We start from the raw sequence: 16,248 nt of genomic DNA, 5'->3' as shown, positions 1-16,248 counted from the left end.
AATTCACTGATTGTGTTGAAACAAAAAACGATACCTTAATATTTAATCACATCTGCTGTGTACACGTGCAGATTATGTTGCTTATGAGTAAAGAAACAACGTTTATGTTTTCAACAGTGGGTGGCGGGCAGTTGTAATGTCTTTGCCCAAACATTTCTTTTGTAGTTGACTCAGCATAAATAATGAATGCTGCTATGCATATGACGAAACTCGGGGACTTCAGTCCACCAGCAGAAACATTGACCAGTTCAAGTACGCCAGGGAACAACAAGACTGACCAAATGACGAAACAGACACCATAATGTGTTAACTTGTGTTTTTCCTATTGTGCCATTAACCTGACTTATAAAATATACATTAGAGATTTCAGATTTGGCTATAAACAAAATTGGTAAGTCAGGTTGTGAAGACAATTTGTCAACATTGTCCATGTCATTTACTGATCCAATGTTGGAAAGGTCTTATTCAAATTATTCAAGTAGAATATATAACTCTGTCTTATTGAAACATCAGTCAAAAACATTAACTTTGAATCTTAAGTGCACAACCGTTGCCAAATAATCGAAAATTTCAGGTAAACATGATGAGCGGGTTTGTTCACTGTGATAAGTTTGTTCTTAACTCAGTATCAAGGGAATTGTGTTATGGCAGATATCGACCTTTTCTCATTGATTTCCAAGGACGTACGATACCTCAATACAAGCAACACAATAACATCTCTCCTCCCGGTGATTATTAAGGATTGTATTCGGCTGTCAGAGGGTTCGGTGAGATGAGGTTCACCTCATCGAACTTTAGTTTTTCGTTTTTATTGAAAACAAAAAAAATGTTTTTCAGTCTGTTTAACAAGTGAAAACTTGATGGGGTTAATGTCGACTTAATGTAAGACATCTGCATTGTATTAAGATGACAAACTCAGACAGTTACATAAAATATTTATAATAATAGTTCGTTATCCACTGCAGAGAAAGTTCGTCTCTTCAGAAAGTTATCAGTAATTACAAGATTGATGGTGTAGCTTGGTCGATATCTTTGCCTTGTCAAAGATACATAAAAAATGATAAATAGAAATAGAAAACTACTGAGCGTTGAGACACGCCTCCAACCAAAATGTGGACTGTATGCCTATCTGCCTCTGTAACGTTAATCAATGGAAAAAAACAGGACACTGAGACATTGTTTATATTCCAGAGACATTGTTTTAGCCAAACTGTGCCGCGTACAAGACAGTCGGTGCTGCAGATCTCGTCAGTTGATAAACATACGTGTCTATGCAAGAGGTATTGGCAGATAGGGAGACGCACAATGGATGTTCTACATACAATGATTATCGTGGGCCATTTTCTGGCCGTTCTTCTGACACACGCAATGTGTGCGATAAAAACAGACAATTACCAGGTTCTGACCTCATGTCCTGGACAGATCATGAAGAGTGGGTTCATATCCTTGATTATTCGTGATGTGACGAAGTTGGACTGCGGAAGAAAATGTTCTGAGAGTGATTCCTGCAAGTCCTTTCATTACGGTTCCCTCTCCAGGATGTGCCATCTCAACACAGACTTTGATCAAGGGGATTGCTCGAAGATGGACATTACTTCGGAAATGGTTTACTACGTTAAGGTATGAGTACATTTAAGGTCGAAAGTCAATCAAGTCAAAGACTACGTAAATGTCCTTATACTTGTATAACGGACCCAATATTCTTATTGTAGATTTTGTTATTCTTCATGGGGGAATTCCAGGTCAGAATAGGTCCTCAGTACCGTAATCACGTCCTTATCGGGTAGTCAGCACACTTGGCTCATGGCGTGGCTTAAACTATCGGTTTATCGGCTCCAGACCATTGGTTTATATATTTTCCACCATGATATAGCTGGGATAATGTCGGCAGCGGCGTTATATAACCTTGAGTCATTCATGTGTATTGAGATATTCCATAAGTGACTGAACTGGAATGAATGAAGTGTGTGTGCACAAGATGCCAGGGTGGCCAAAAGCCCATAGAAAAGCCGTTAAGCAAGCAAAAATGTTGTTATTATTCTCACCTGTCTTCAAACCCGTTTCACTTAAGTGGATTTAGATATGATCCATTGTATAACTCATGTGTTATGTTCAAAAATAAATTGATCATGGAAATTTCTTTCATGTTACCAGCTCAAGAAACTGTAATATCTGTGATATATCATACCCATAGGAGAACCCGCTTGAACTCTAACAGCAACTTGGGGCACGGATGGCCCAGTTGTCTAAGGCGCCGCGATTCGCTGTGCAGAGTTGCGTCCCTTTGGCACGCCAGAAACCTATGATTGTGGGTTCGAATCCCGGTTCGCTCCGATTAAGTTTCTAGGTTCGTCAGCACAATACCCGCGCTCGTTGGTTTTCCTAAGGTGGTGAACGTCTGAGACCTGCATCACTTCGGGCTTTCCTCCTACATTAAGCTGACACACCACAATATAACTGGAATGCTGTTTAAAGCGGCGTTAAACCTCACTCACTCACTCACTCTAACAGCATCTTCAGCAGCGTTGCTTTGGGCTTTCGTAAAAGTCTTGAATATGTGTGGCAGGGTCAGTCTTCTAGTTTTCCAAAACAATTATTTGGAAGAGTTTCGTTAAAATGTATTTATTTGATTGTAAAATGAAATGTAAACATTAGAAATGTGTTGCACCATGTCGACATCTGACAACTTAATGTACCTTCAAATAGTCGTGAATAGAAGCCTGTGAATTGGCGTTAATCCGAGTACGGGTAGCAAGACAATGGAGATGCTGCCTTTACATGGATAAAAGAAGAATTAGGGCTGCCGGCGGATAATGACGTCAAGCTTGCTGCATTTCTGTGTTGTGTAACATTATAGAAGTATCACAGCGTGTGTGCTTTACTTGCGATTCATTAGCTTTAGAGATGGTCTATATATTCTTATGTATATAACATGAAAAAAGCATTGTTCGAAAACATGCACTGACATACTTCTTAAAAACTTAGTCATTCTGATAGCCATTCTGATTACAATTTCATAATTCCACAAATGTCTCAGCATACATTGTTCAAAGCCAAAGTAAAATATTTTCTCAATCTAGATCCGAGATATTCATGTTAGTGTCTGGTTCCATGGTGCACATTACACGTGACACGTTTAGCAGAGCAGTAGGCTCGACAGCCAACAGTTCGGAGTCTGTATTTGTTTTCAATACATGTTTCCTCTACTTTCTTAGCTGTTTCGGGTTTAGTGGGTTTCATTGTTTGTTACCATAACCAATCAACATCTAATATGCCATGTTTCCTTACGTGTACCAAGGACATTGTAAGTGATTGCATGGCATTTGAATGGCTAGGCATGCAATTTATTGTTAGGCGTTTATGTTTCCTTATTGGTTTATAATATGGAGGGTGGGGCTTGGGTTTTATAATTACCTTAAAAGATGGACGCCATATTTCTTTCAAAATGACTATTTTTGGCCTGAAAAAAGTGACTACACATATATTTTCAATTCATCAGACTTGTTCTTGCAAGCCCAGTAACTTTCTAGTTATGAACTTGTATTGTCAAAACAAATGAACATAAACATAATGTGTTAAGATAAAATTCGTATTTCTGTGAGAAAAAATGATGATCGAATTTTCTTTCTTTAATGTTGAATATATATGTGTACCTTGGAGCTGATGTATTTAGAACCTCTGTGATCCATTGTCTTTGGCAGCGTTGTAGCATTTTAACACTAATAGACCCTTCATTAATATAGAGACCTAGCTTAACCATGATTCAAGGGAAAATATATTCTGTTTCATCTCATGAACGGGCACCATATATCTTCCAGGTGATTATAAGATAATATTTATTGTTATCAGATAGTTGGCATGGTAAAATGGATGAGGAATCCATGTCATACATAGGACGAATTTAGCCAAATCATTTTGCATGGAATTGTCAAACAAATCTGAGGTTTCTATCGATCAATACTTTGATTCCTGAAACGTGCGGAAGAGCTATCGAATTATTATGTTCTCGAGAGAAAAAGTAGGAATAAAGTAATTATGATTGAAATTGTATAAATGTATGACATTCATTCATTTTGCCTGTATCATGGATAAGATGAATGGAAAAGTTAATAACTAATAGTATTGTGTTATTTTCATCGATAATGTAATGCGTGTCATGGAATATAACTATTGCAAATTTTATTCATGATCGATATATGTCGCCATCAGATTATCGACAAATGCGATGTGTCGATAGTCCAGTCAATACCTATGCCATTCCTAATAACTAATTAAAGGTATATATGACTCATTTCCCTTTGAAGAACAACATTGATTCTTGTCGACCCAATACTTCTACTTTGATATGTGGTATTACAGATGCGAAAAAGCAATCCTATAACCTGAGCATCATGTTCTGATACGTATTCACGTGGGGTCACTTATCATTATCATAAAAATGTCCGCATGTTATCAGAAATCTCCAGGCCAATGTAATTTGATAGCAGTCCACCTTTCCCTAACGACAGGCTGCTCTCAGTTCTATTCCTATGTGACGTCATTGGCGTCACGATTCTTGTTTGTGATGTCATCCTAGTTGAGGTTCTATGACGTTGCTATTTGTAAATCAGTGACCTCCGTTGTAAGCTTTGTTTTCTCTATCATTTTTATTAATAAAGTCACGATCGTGGTTTAAAGAAAAATGTCTTTGCACTTCAAAATTAATCGTATTAAACCACAAAAATATGTCGAATAACGAATTTCTGTACCTGAATTTCCATACGATATATGTGAGGTGGGTGTTGGAAAATCCAAAATGGCTGTTACTAACGCTATACCGTCTCATATTAGGCCAGTAACAAGCATCTTGGGTTTATAATGACAATATACGGGCTCATGTGGTGTTAGTAGTTCTGCTCTCTGACTTGTCATTCTTACTTGGAGGCATAATAAAAAGAGGATATTTCATGTGTCGAGTGAAATAACCGTAGCCACGAGTGAAAATATCTCCTTAACCCCCTTCACGAGATGAGAGAAAAATGATTTATCACGAGACACATGAAATATCCCAGTTATTATATACGTTTTGTGTAGTTTTCTACCGGAAAATTTAATTATTTAATTACAAATGTCAAAGCTTGAAACGTAAATTATCCCTACCTAATACACAGAGACGGTTCAACATCCCTTTATTTGTGAATAAAAAAGTAGTTTCGTGTTTGCAAAATCTTGAAAAATATGAACCAAAGTAACAAAAGAAAAAAATAGGGTCCCGAAAATTCTATATAATGCATATAGATATGATTATAAAGAAAATCAACTTTTACTAAAAATATTCTTGAATATTTCTCTCCGCTGTTGGAAGCGAAAGAATACATGTTGGTCAAGTGATAAAAATGGCGTTTTGCGAAACAAACAGCCTCGAATTGACTAGTTAAATGAGACATTTATAGTTTATAACGAAACATTTTCAAGAGAATAACAAACGGCATGAAGCGATATTAACTCTATAAATGACCATCTGTCGTTATTTTGCCTTGTCCGTGTGGAACTGACGTTAGAAGGAAGTCAACAGTTTGTGAACACTTACGATAAAGGGAGACAGTTTCAGGGGAGGTCACTCTTGTATGGCAATCGTTCCGTTAATGTGTTATGTTCACTGCAATGAAAATATCACTTTTCGCAACTTCACAAAACTTCACAAAACTCTTTCACACTGAAGTATATACTAAATGATAAATATTTATATTGATAAGTGTCATGTTCAGGCAGTATATTCAGTAAAATATTGCATTTGGTTAACTTTTCAGGCTGGACAATGTGCAAATGGCGGTATTCTACAACTCGACTCGAGCTGCCAGTGTGTCAATGGCTACGTGGGTACATGGTGTGAACGTTTAATGACAGGTGGGTGTTACAGTCACTGAAAGAGGCCAGGACGTTTCTCTTCGTGTTCCTAATTCTAAGGGGCGGTCGGGTAGCCTAATGGTTAAAGCGTTAGCTCGTCACGCCGAAGACCCGGGTTCGATTCCCGACATGGGTACAATGTGTGAAGCCCATTTCTGGTGTCCCCCGCCGTGATATTGCTGGAATATTGCTAAAAGCGGCGTAAAACCATACTCACTCACTCACTCCTAATTCTAAATAAGTCATTTCAGCAAAGAGTCTTTGGTGTGTATGTTTAGATGGGGGATGGAGAACCTTTTTTGTCTATTCATTTTCACTATTAACACAACATTTTTTTACGTTTTGGTATTATGTTATCAATAATTTAACTCCAGTAAAATGCAGTAACTACCAACTGACACTGAACATTCAAACAAGCTATTCATTTTTCCACCACTGCCACAAAACATTTTCTTTTGGGGCATAATTCTGAAAACAAAGTTAATTTAAAAAATCTTTCTACCAACCCCATACAAATCAAATGGATCCTCCCTATGGATAACAACTTCGTTAATACTGTAAAGCCAACATTTCGGTATAGATCCTTATACCGTTGTCAAACAGGACTGAATGAGGTCTTACTTACTTACTTACTTTGGAGATTTAACGTGCGCTTTCCGACTGATGCATATTTCGCACACGGGCCCGGCCAGGCCATTTAATGTGTTTCCGAAAGGGGCGAAAGTGGTGTGTGCAACCCAAGAGGGGGCTTTAGGGGTTGCTTATATAGAATTTGGGAATTTTGAGATTTGGAATAGATGCCGATGGGATTGGGGAGGAGAACTAGGGGAGCTGGGTATGGTGGATGTTTGTTTGTTTATGTAATTTTGATTTGGTAGATTATAGTGTTTTTAGATGCGTTTTATTAGTTCCGTTTTTATTAAGAATACGCCTAAGGCCTTGAAGTTTTCTAGTTTATTTTGTGGGTTTAGTATTGCTTCTAGAGTGAGAGCCTTGTTTAGATTGAGGGTGGTTTGTAATGCGGTTCGATGTGTTAGGTAGTGTGTGCAGTGGATGAGTGCCTGTTCTGGGGTTTCTAGTTGTTTGCAGTGTGGGCAGTTACCTGTAGTATTTTTTTTTTTAAATTTTAGATGGTTATTTAGGTTGGTGTGTCCTGTTTGGAGTTTAGTGATTACTCTGTCGATTTCTTTTGATGGATGGAGAATTTTTGGTTTGGTTAGTGGTTTGCTGAGTACATTTTTGATTTGGCTATTTGAGTTTAGATAAAGGTTATGCCATTTTTTGGTGTTTTTTTGCTTGTTTACGCTTTTAATTTCTGATTTTGAGATTGGTAAGTCTAAGCTTATTTCTGGGATTTTGAGGGATAATTTAGCTGCTTTATCGGCGTTTTCATTACCGTATATTCCTACGTGGGCGGGTATCCATAAGAAGGTTATTTGTTTGCCTGCCTTAGTTAGGTCGTTGGAGCTTTTAAGTATTTGATGAATGAGGAAAATTGTACAGAATATATATAGTAGGTTGAGGATTAACAGTAACAACAATTGCATACATGAGTGGGATAGCATGAGTTAGTAATGACAACAGAAGGATAATACTGTTACAACATGATGGACAGAGAACACATGGGGTGCCAATGGGACATGAAGCCAATAAAACAGGATATATTTGCATAGGTGTATTGATCACTGCTTAAGGAGTTCATAGTAGGCGGATGGGATGAAATAGCTTTGCTATCTGTTGATTGATGGCTTGTGGCGCCGAATGTGGACTGCTTCTGTTAGTTTCCTTTTAGTGAAATCATGGAGGTTGTTGGAGAGGATTTGGACGTTGTTGTTATGTTGTGATTAGGACAGATGCTGATATGGTCGGAGACGGCTGATTTGTTGTCAGATTTGATGGTTGAGGTTTTGTGCTCTTTGATTCTTGTTTTGATGGAGCGGGATGTTTCACCTACGTAAGATTGTCCACAGGTGAAGTCAATTTTATAAATTACACCTTTAGGGGTTTGGCGGTGTTCCTGCCGTTGGCTCTTAGTAGAGTATTGGGGGATGTTGAACTGATGAAGTAGGTGTCCATATTGGCTTGCTGTTTGAGGAGGCGGCTGATAATGTGGGAGGTTTTTCCTATGAATGGGATGGCGATGCGGAAGGGCGCTGATTCGGGTTTAAGGGTTGCAGATCTGGGATTGAGTACAGAGGAGATGAGTGAAGACTTGAAGGAGGTGTTCGATCTCAGGTTTGGGGTCAGCAGATCTGGTGATATGGACCTCTGAATCCTGGCACTTGTTCATTTAGTTCTCATAGCTATCCAAGTCTACATTTGCTGGAGTATAATACCCATGTAGCCCTGGTGTTGCAGGCTGGCTTGCACTGCAAAACCGTCCTTGAATTGTCGACACTCGATGGCGGGTGGGGAACAGGGGTGCTGAATACTATTACTTCCAATATGTCTCACAAACAAGCTGGTTCATCCAAGAACAATAAACGTAGACATGTAGATTCTAATACCTCTAATGAAGAAGTACACATCTCCTGACACATCTGAAAATTCTTGGCCGAGGTTAATCGTCATTGCTTCTGCAGACGGAAATCCATTGCGACTCAATCCTTTTGCTATCTCCCTTGGCATGAAAGGTGCAAGTGGAGAAGTAGAATGTCACACGTCTTCGCACAGGTTCGCTATTAGTCGAATGTGCACGGAAATAACGATCTGTTAATCTGTTGTCTTTACAACAGTTTCTTAACACTCAGGTTATTGTTGGAGTGCACAAGACACTGAATTCCTCAAAAAAGCATCATCAGGGACCGCGCTAGTTGTCTGGCTGACATGAGCGAAGAGAAAAATGCTACTGAGTTGAAAAGCCAAATAGTTACTGACGTTGAACGTTTTACAGGGAAAAAGATGGAACAATCACACAAACTAATACTTACCTTTTCACTTTTTCTCCCCACTACCCTACTTCCCACTTCCATTATAGCGCCACGGTCACTGAATCCAGGACTATGTCTTCACGACTACCAGATAATAGTTCCATTTTTACAGCCGAATCCCATGCCGTTTTAACTGCTCTAAAATATATTGGTAAACAATCTAAGCATAAGTAGTTTATATCATTTTATAATAAACCTGCTCCTGGCCAGTATGACATCTTGTGTGTTTTTGTTACCGAGCCATGTTGGAATCATTGGTAACACAATGGCTGATGCTGATGTTGATGCTAAAGCAAAATCCCTGACACCACTTCTCATTCCTTACAAACCTGTCGTTCGATTTTACATCAGAGATCTTATGTAAAAGAAATGTGACACTCAAGTAGGTATCAATAAATTATAAAAAAACTAAACCAACTATCGGGTACACCTAGGCCTACTTGGGCTGTCAGTCCAGATTTGAAGAGGTCATTTTAAGACGATGTCGTATTGGCCTTTATCGTTACATCGTTATTTATTGCAAGGTGAGGATCCCCCGTTCTGCATCCCTTGTGATGAGAGAATCACCGTCAAGGCATATCCAGCTTGACTGTGTTGATTTTTCCATCACAGGGGATACATATTTTAAGGTTTCATCTATAAAAGGTTTCATTTTATAAAGTCTAAATATATTTATTTTGAATATAGTACTTTTTCTCGACACGGTATGGCTGAAATATTGCCCATGTGACGTTAACTTTTAACTCACTCACTATTATTCCTATGTTCAGGTTTTCAGGGGGCACGGGGGGCCCGGTCGTCTGTGCAGAGTTGCGTCCCTTGGGCACGCCAGAAACCTCTGATTCTGGGTTCGAAGCCTGGTTCGCCCCGATTATGTTTCTAGGTTTGTCAGCACCATACCCGTGCTCTTGGGTTTCACCGAAGTGGTAAACGTCTGAGACCTGCATCACTTCGGGCTTTCCTCCCACATTAAGCGCGATATGACTGGAACAGTGTCAAAAACGGCGTTAAACCCAACTCACTCACTCACTCAGGTTTTCAACATTCATGTTATGAGTGGTAGATATGGTTCCGATTCGGGCGTGGCAAGTCTTATAGGTTATGTTATTTGTTGGTCTTCATTGTTTCACCAATGTAGAAATGTTACTATTGTCAGTAGAGCAGAATCTTCACACTTAACTATTACTGTCACTTTGTGTGCAGCAAATACAAATAACCACGATTTTATACCAAGTTGTCAGACCTTCAAATTGGGTGGGATCATAACATATTGGCACAATTTCAGGACGCTCTCTTCTGTGAACAGGTTCAGAATTTAATAACAAAAATTGCGGAAACGGTCCTTACTGATATGGATGAGAATGTTAGCAGTTTTCTAGCTGATATGTGTATGAAGATAAAACATAGAGGAAGTCTTATTGGACAAGAAATGGCTTGATTCTGAATGTGAGTTTCTCAAAAAGGAAAGATATATATGTCTGAATATATTTCGTCAAACCAAAAGTTCGAATTCATTAAAAAAATAATTTCGTGCAAGGAATGTGTATAATAACGAGTGTAAGAGGTACAATAACAAGGATCGGAATAAACACGAAATTGTATTTCCGACGCAGAGCGCTTCTTGGAAGTAAGAATGTTGGTAAAAATATAGATTAAGGAACATTCTATGATTTTTTATATATTCCTTCCAAATATTTGTTTGTTTGTTGTTGTTTTTGTTGTTTAACGCCGCACTCAGCAATATTCCAGCTTTTTGGAATTTCTTTATTTCCAGCACCATATATAGAAATTTTATTGAATTCAATTTTTGAAAATGCAATTTTCCCCAAAGTTTTGTCAGTTGGTGTAATCATGCCAGTACATAAACATGGACCGGTAAATGATGCTGATAATGATAAAGGAGTCACATTAATATTTGGATTTTTATTATCAATAAAAAACCTCGTGTTTTGGTGCTGATTCGTTTGCTAAAACAACAGAATCGTAAGCTGGCTTTAGAGAGAGAGAGAGTTATACTACGAGAGACAAAGTTTTCATATTGTATTCATCAATTCAGAGGTATCTATCTAGGAAGAGAGGAAAGCTGTACTCGATTTTTGTTGATTTTTGCAATGCTTTCCACACAGTACGGCATGATAGATTGTGGTCTAAACCAAGGTAACGTGGAATCCATGCAGAAATGTCTAAATTACTACCATCCACATATGAACCAGTAAAAGCTGTGGTACGAAGTAGCGGTATTTATAGCAATGAATTTCAATGTAATATTGGAGTTAGGCGGGGTAGTATTCTAAGTCCCTTTCTTTTTTCTTTTATGATGACATTGTAATGATTTCTAGTACTGTAATGGTTTACAGCGTCAAATTAATGTATTAGAAGTGTTTTGGGACATATCATGTTTAACTTTCAACATGGAAAAAACAAAGGTAATAGTTTTATAGAGGCAAGGCTCCAGACGTAGCTACGAAATACAACTATTTAGGTATCTATTTCTCTAAATATGAATCTTGAAATTTTCAGTTAACACATGCTGCAGCGCAAGCTAAAATTATCTTCTTCTGTATTTTAAGATATCTGAACACTATTGGTGATATCAACTTCAATGTGTTTAAAGTATTTGATACAAAAATACACCCGATTCTGTTACATGATGCTGAGATATTGGGCATGATTATGTTAGTAATCATGGAGAGAGTACATACATATGCATGTAAAATAAACACTCCAAATGCAATGGTTTGATGCAATGAAATGAGATAGTTCTAATCCGAATACTAAGTAATGTTCAAGTCCCAGTTTAAAACTGAACAGTATCTTTTGAAATAACTTCATAAATTTAGAAAATATTTTTCACGAATAAGATGTTCTTCTCATAGCCTTCAGTTTGAACTAGGAAGATGCAGAAAAGTACCTACAGAATTGGGAGTGTTTCAACTTTGCCACACACGACATTGAAAATGAATATCATATTTTCGTTGTATGTCCAGAACATTTTCGTAAAGACCACTTGTGCCCCATATGTACAGAACGCTAAATATTTATAAATGTCTCGATGATGTCTGATGTCTGCTGAAAATATTAAAAACGTGTTACAGCATATGCATTTCATGCAATGAATTATAGAAATACTCTGTCAAAGGATTATATCATGTCAACTAATAAACACGACGTGTTCTCGTGAATAAATGATAATTTCATAAACCTTTGTATTTGTACAATTCCTAACCTCTATTGCTCCCCACATAAACACACTGTAACAAAATGCGTGAAGAACTCTCGTTGTTTCACGACTTCCCGTGAACATCCGGGGTTCAATACTTTAAGTATTCAGCAACCCATGCTTGCCGTAAAAGGCGACTATGCTTGTCGTAAGAAGCGACTTACGGGATGCAAGTCATCGTATCCAAATTGCGTGGAGCGATGCTCATGATGTCAATCAGTGGATTATCTGGCCCAGACTCGATTATTTACAGATCGCCGTCATATACCTGGAATATTGCTGAGTGCGGTGTTATACAACAACAAAAATGTTTCACGACTTGGGAGGTTATAGATGGGTGGGTGCTATGACCTTTGCATGGAGATTTCCATACACGCGGTGCCTTCCCTTTTCACGATTTTCATCACTGATGCTCAGTGATCCATTCGTTTAAGTTTTCATCACCTTTGTTTCCTTTAACGCCCAATTCGGAGGATTTTCGAGACATATTATTCCCTGGCGTGGACGTGTTGATTTTTCTACGCTACCCTCACAGGGTGAGGCTGAGCTGTAGGCATAGAGAGGAGGAAGACTATGCCTCCTCCGAAGTAGCCTATTTGAAACCGAATACAAGCTGGTTTCTTTAACAGCCCCTTCGCCAATTTTGTAATCTGTCATTACTTACACTTAAAACTTCGCTCCACTCTCTATTTTCATGGTATGACTCGCTACCAGTTGGGCCATTGGTGTCTTCTGGACAGCGGGCCGGGGGGAGACTTTGAAGTCGTGCTTTGGAAATTTAGATAAATGCCGCCATGCCACAATTTCACCCTCTGTAGCTTTAAACATTGGTTAGAGCACGAATCCTTTTGCTGGAGGAAAACACTAGCAAAAGTCAGATATTTCGATATAAGCTTTTGAAAAAGGATTTTTTGAAGCTACTTTCACTTGCTGTTTTTTTTATTGTTATTCAGTCGTCTCCAGGTTATCGTGGATGATGAACATTCTATCACTTAAATACATTGTGTAACATTTCACTTTAGCCATTCGGGTTCATAGAAAAATTCCCTCCTCATTAATGACAATTTTTAGGAAACTGTAAATCGATTTTTGGACGATTGTTACATATGGACTCAGTCAATAAGGGATGCCATTTGTGATTTGAAACCGTTTAGCGGACAAAATATGTCTTTCAGGGGTCTTTCAATAGTCATTACTCAAAGAAGGATTCGAACCAATAAATCTATGTTGTCAAGGTATCTGGCCAAATATTGATACGTTCAATAAACACATTATCAAACTAAATATTGCTTTGATGTGAATATACAGAAATGATATGTTAAGCAAAGTTTGTGTATGCAAGAATGTATTAATCATCAGTGACATGAAATTATTTAATGATATATTTTCAGTGATCCATTCATATGTTTCACCGCTACTTTGCCTTTACGTCCAAAGGAAACTATTTGGACGGATAACCGAGGCTGGATATTTTCTAACATTGACATTTTATGTTTACAGTGTATTGTAAATTATGACATCTATAAAAGGGAACTATTTTTTAAATATTTTTTTACAAGAATTTGTATTATGTTGGACTCATAACACTTTTTAGATAGGCAGTTTCTGTGAATTTTTATGTTGAATCTTGTTTCAGTGGTCAATGAACTGTGTATAATCGTAGCTATGGTGATTTATCGTTTCATCAATGACTGGTTTAGCTGTCTTTGTTTCTTATGTAATATAATGCTGATTTTAAATGATAACACACTCGCTCTAATGTAAAGTACAGTAACACTGATTGCGGAGTGCGTGTCGCCTGGAGCTAACTTGGCAATATGGCGACAAACAAACTTCCTTTGTTTTAAAATTCTGACAAATAATAAACATGACGCTAAGATAAATTCTTTGTTGGCATATCCCTCAGAGAATACAGTATTAATTGTGACGGTGTACGGTTCGATACCAAGGCCATAAGGAGAGTGCATAAAACCTTGCCCTCGTAAAAAGCTGCACTCTTTTTTAATATTTTCACATATTTCTTATGTTTTGGTAGACTGGGAAAAAGCAACTACATTTCTGTAAAGTTTTCTCCCCCGCTGCAACTCGGCTGGTATAAAAAACGTAAAAATGATTTAATGTGGGATGTTGCAAACCCGACGAATCAAGCATGAATTCTGTTATGCATCTATACATCCTATCAATTTCAAGAACAACTATGCTTGTCGTGAAAGGCGACTAACGGGATCGGGTGGTCAGGCTCGCTGACTTGGTTGATGCATGTCATTGGTCCCAATTGCGTCGGTCGATGCGCATGATATCAATCACTGGATTGTCTAGTCCAGACTCGATTATTTACAGACCGCCATCATATAGCTGGAATATTGCTGCGTGGCGTTAAACAACAAACCAACCAACTGTTTGACTTATCAATCTATCAACCTCGAGATCAATTCCGAAAACAGAAATATATGATCGAATATAAATTTATCTATCAGTATTCAGCTTATTATATCTGCTATTGTCCATTGGCCCAGGAGAGAGCACGCGTGTTCTACAACAGATCACGGGCGTTCAGCAATAGAACACGTGCTGCCCGAATTAGAACATTCGTATTCTGTGGCAGGACATGTGGACGCGTCTAGAGTTCATTATTAGAACACAGCACGTACAGTGTAAATCAATGCCAGATTTTAGGTGATGTGAGCTTTGATTTCTCTAATGGTGATGTGGATGGGAACCGATTAAAGTCTTCTTTGATAGGCATTTAGAAGTCGGACTACTAAGTAAGGATAAGATTTATGGATGAACAACTTCTTTATTAATTGTAGGTTGTTCATCCATAAATCTTATTCTTACCGATTAAAGACGCCCGGAGTGCTAATTGCCCTCTGTTACGGAGATCGTATTGTTTAATGTGTATGTATAACGCAATGATGTTGTCTTGCAGACAATGTGACTGTTTTGTGTCCTATGTTTCGTGACTTTAGATAGAATATGTTCCACGCCTTGCCCTGTGCATAAGATGTGACCAATGTTATTTCAGATTGCAGTGAGGGTTATGCTGCTGGGTATCCCGACGGCTACTACAACATCCAGCCAACGTCTTCATCGACGGGGTTTGCGGTGAGATGTGTCATGAAGGTTGGAGGAAGAACGATTGTCCACTATCGCATGGAAACACAAACTGCCACGTTAGATTTCAACCGGAGTTGGGCAGATTATCGCGACGGCTTCGGGCTGACCAACAACGATCACTGGCTGGGGCTGGAGAAGATATACCACATTTGTAAAACGGGGACATGTTCACTGAAAATTGAACTGAGATTTGTCGACGATTCTTATAAGCAACAGTACTACGAGAACTTTTTTCTTTCAAACGAGGGAGATGACTACCGTATGCATTTTGCGAAAACACGTGGTAAAAGCGGTGCCACCCTAGGAGATTGTTTAACTCCGCTCAACGGATCAGCATTCAGCACGTACGACCGAGACAACGACAATGATGCCGGAAGCTGTGCCATCCAATACGAAAGCGGATTTTGGTTTGACGCATGCGCAGATTGTAACCCGAATGGTCGTCTGCTTCGTCCGGCGGACGAAAAACGAACAAATGTGCCTTCTGAGGTGTTCTGGACAAACGACCTTGGGGACAGGGTACCGAACCGATTGCTCATGTGGCTAGTTGTGACGTAGACATGATTTCAAACAAATACGTGCATGATTTCAAATCTTTTATTCATTTTGTTAACAAAACAGCTGGTAACAACAAGCCGTTGTATGACATTATTTATCAAAACTATTCACCTCTCACCTAAAATTAATACATAACTAGAAAATAGCCAAATGTTAACGCCTAACGTCATCGGTACAGGTCGCAATCAAACTACATGCGTTATGCGTTATTTGAGTAAACGCCTCTGCGAGACCAAAGTGTTGGATGTTTCTGTGTCGAGAGCCGTGATCTTGTCTCCACGTGAGTCTGGTTTGGGCTTCTTCTGAACACGTAAGATAAAAGTGACAAACCCTTACCACATTCCGGTCATATCATGTATGTGTGTGTGTGTGTGTGTGTGTGTGTGTGTGTGTGTGTGTGTGTGTGTGTGTGTGTGTGTCCGACATGGGTACATATCTGTTGTCCCCCTCCGTGATATTGCTGGAACATTGCTAAAAGCAGCGTAAAACCATACTCACTCACTCACTCATATCATGGGCATGTGTTTTTGAATCAAA

At 38.6% G+C, this 16,248-nt stretch overlaps 1 protein-coding gene across 1 annotated transcript; it reads left to right on the top strand.

The window, feature by feature from the left end:
* The first annotated feature begins 1,305 nt into the window (after window positions 1-1,305).
* LOC139444175 (fibrinogen-like protein 1) lies at window positions 1,306-15,711 on the top strand. The gene is made up of 3 exons (XM_071225073.1): window positions 1,306-1,620; window positions 5,790-5,886; window positions 15,062-15,711. The coding sequence occupies exons 1-3, from the start codon at window positions 1,306-1,308 to the stop codon at window positions 15,709-15,711; spliced, it is 1,062 nt and encodes a 353-aa protein (XP_071081174.1).
* The last annotated feature ends 537 nt before the right edge of the window (window positions 15,712-16,248 follow it).

The sequence above is a fragment of the Haliotis cracherodii genome, unplaced genomic scaffold (assembly GCF_022045235.1).
Source record: "Haliotis cracherodii isolate W230 unplaced genomic scaffold, xgHalCrac1.p SCAF_5, whole genome shotgun sequence".
NCBI lineage: Eukaryota > Metazoa > Mollusca > Gastropoda > Lepetellida > Haliotidae > Haliotis > Haliotis cracherodii.
The sequence above is the reverse complement of the archived record's forward strand: the minus strand, read 5'-3'. Positions and strand labels throughout refer to the sequence as shown.

What these genes read in the sequence shown, in the direction of transcription:
- LOC139444175 (XM_071225073.1), top strand. Translation starts at nt 1,306, where the DNA reads ATGGATGTTCTACATACAATGATTATCGTGGGCCATTTTCTGGCCGTT. An exon ending in AAATGGTTTACTACGTTAAG is followed by an intron (nt 1,621 to 5,789) that starts GTATGAGTACAT and finishes TTAACTTTTCAG; the next exon opens with GCTGGACAATGTGCAAATGG. An exon ending in GTGTGAACGTTTAATGACAG is followed by an intron (nt 5,887 to 15,061) that starts GTGGGTGTTACA and finishes ATGTTATTTCAG; the next exon opens with ATTGCAGTGAGGGTTATGCT.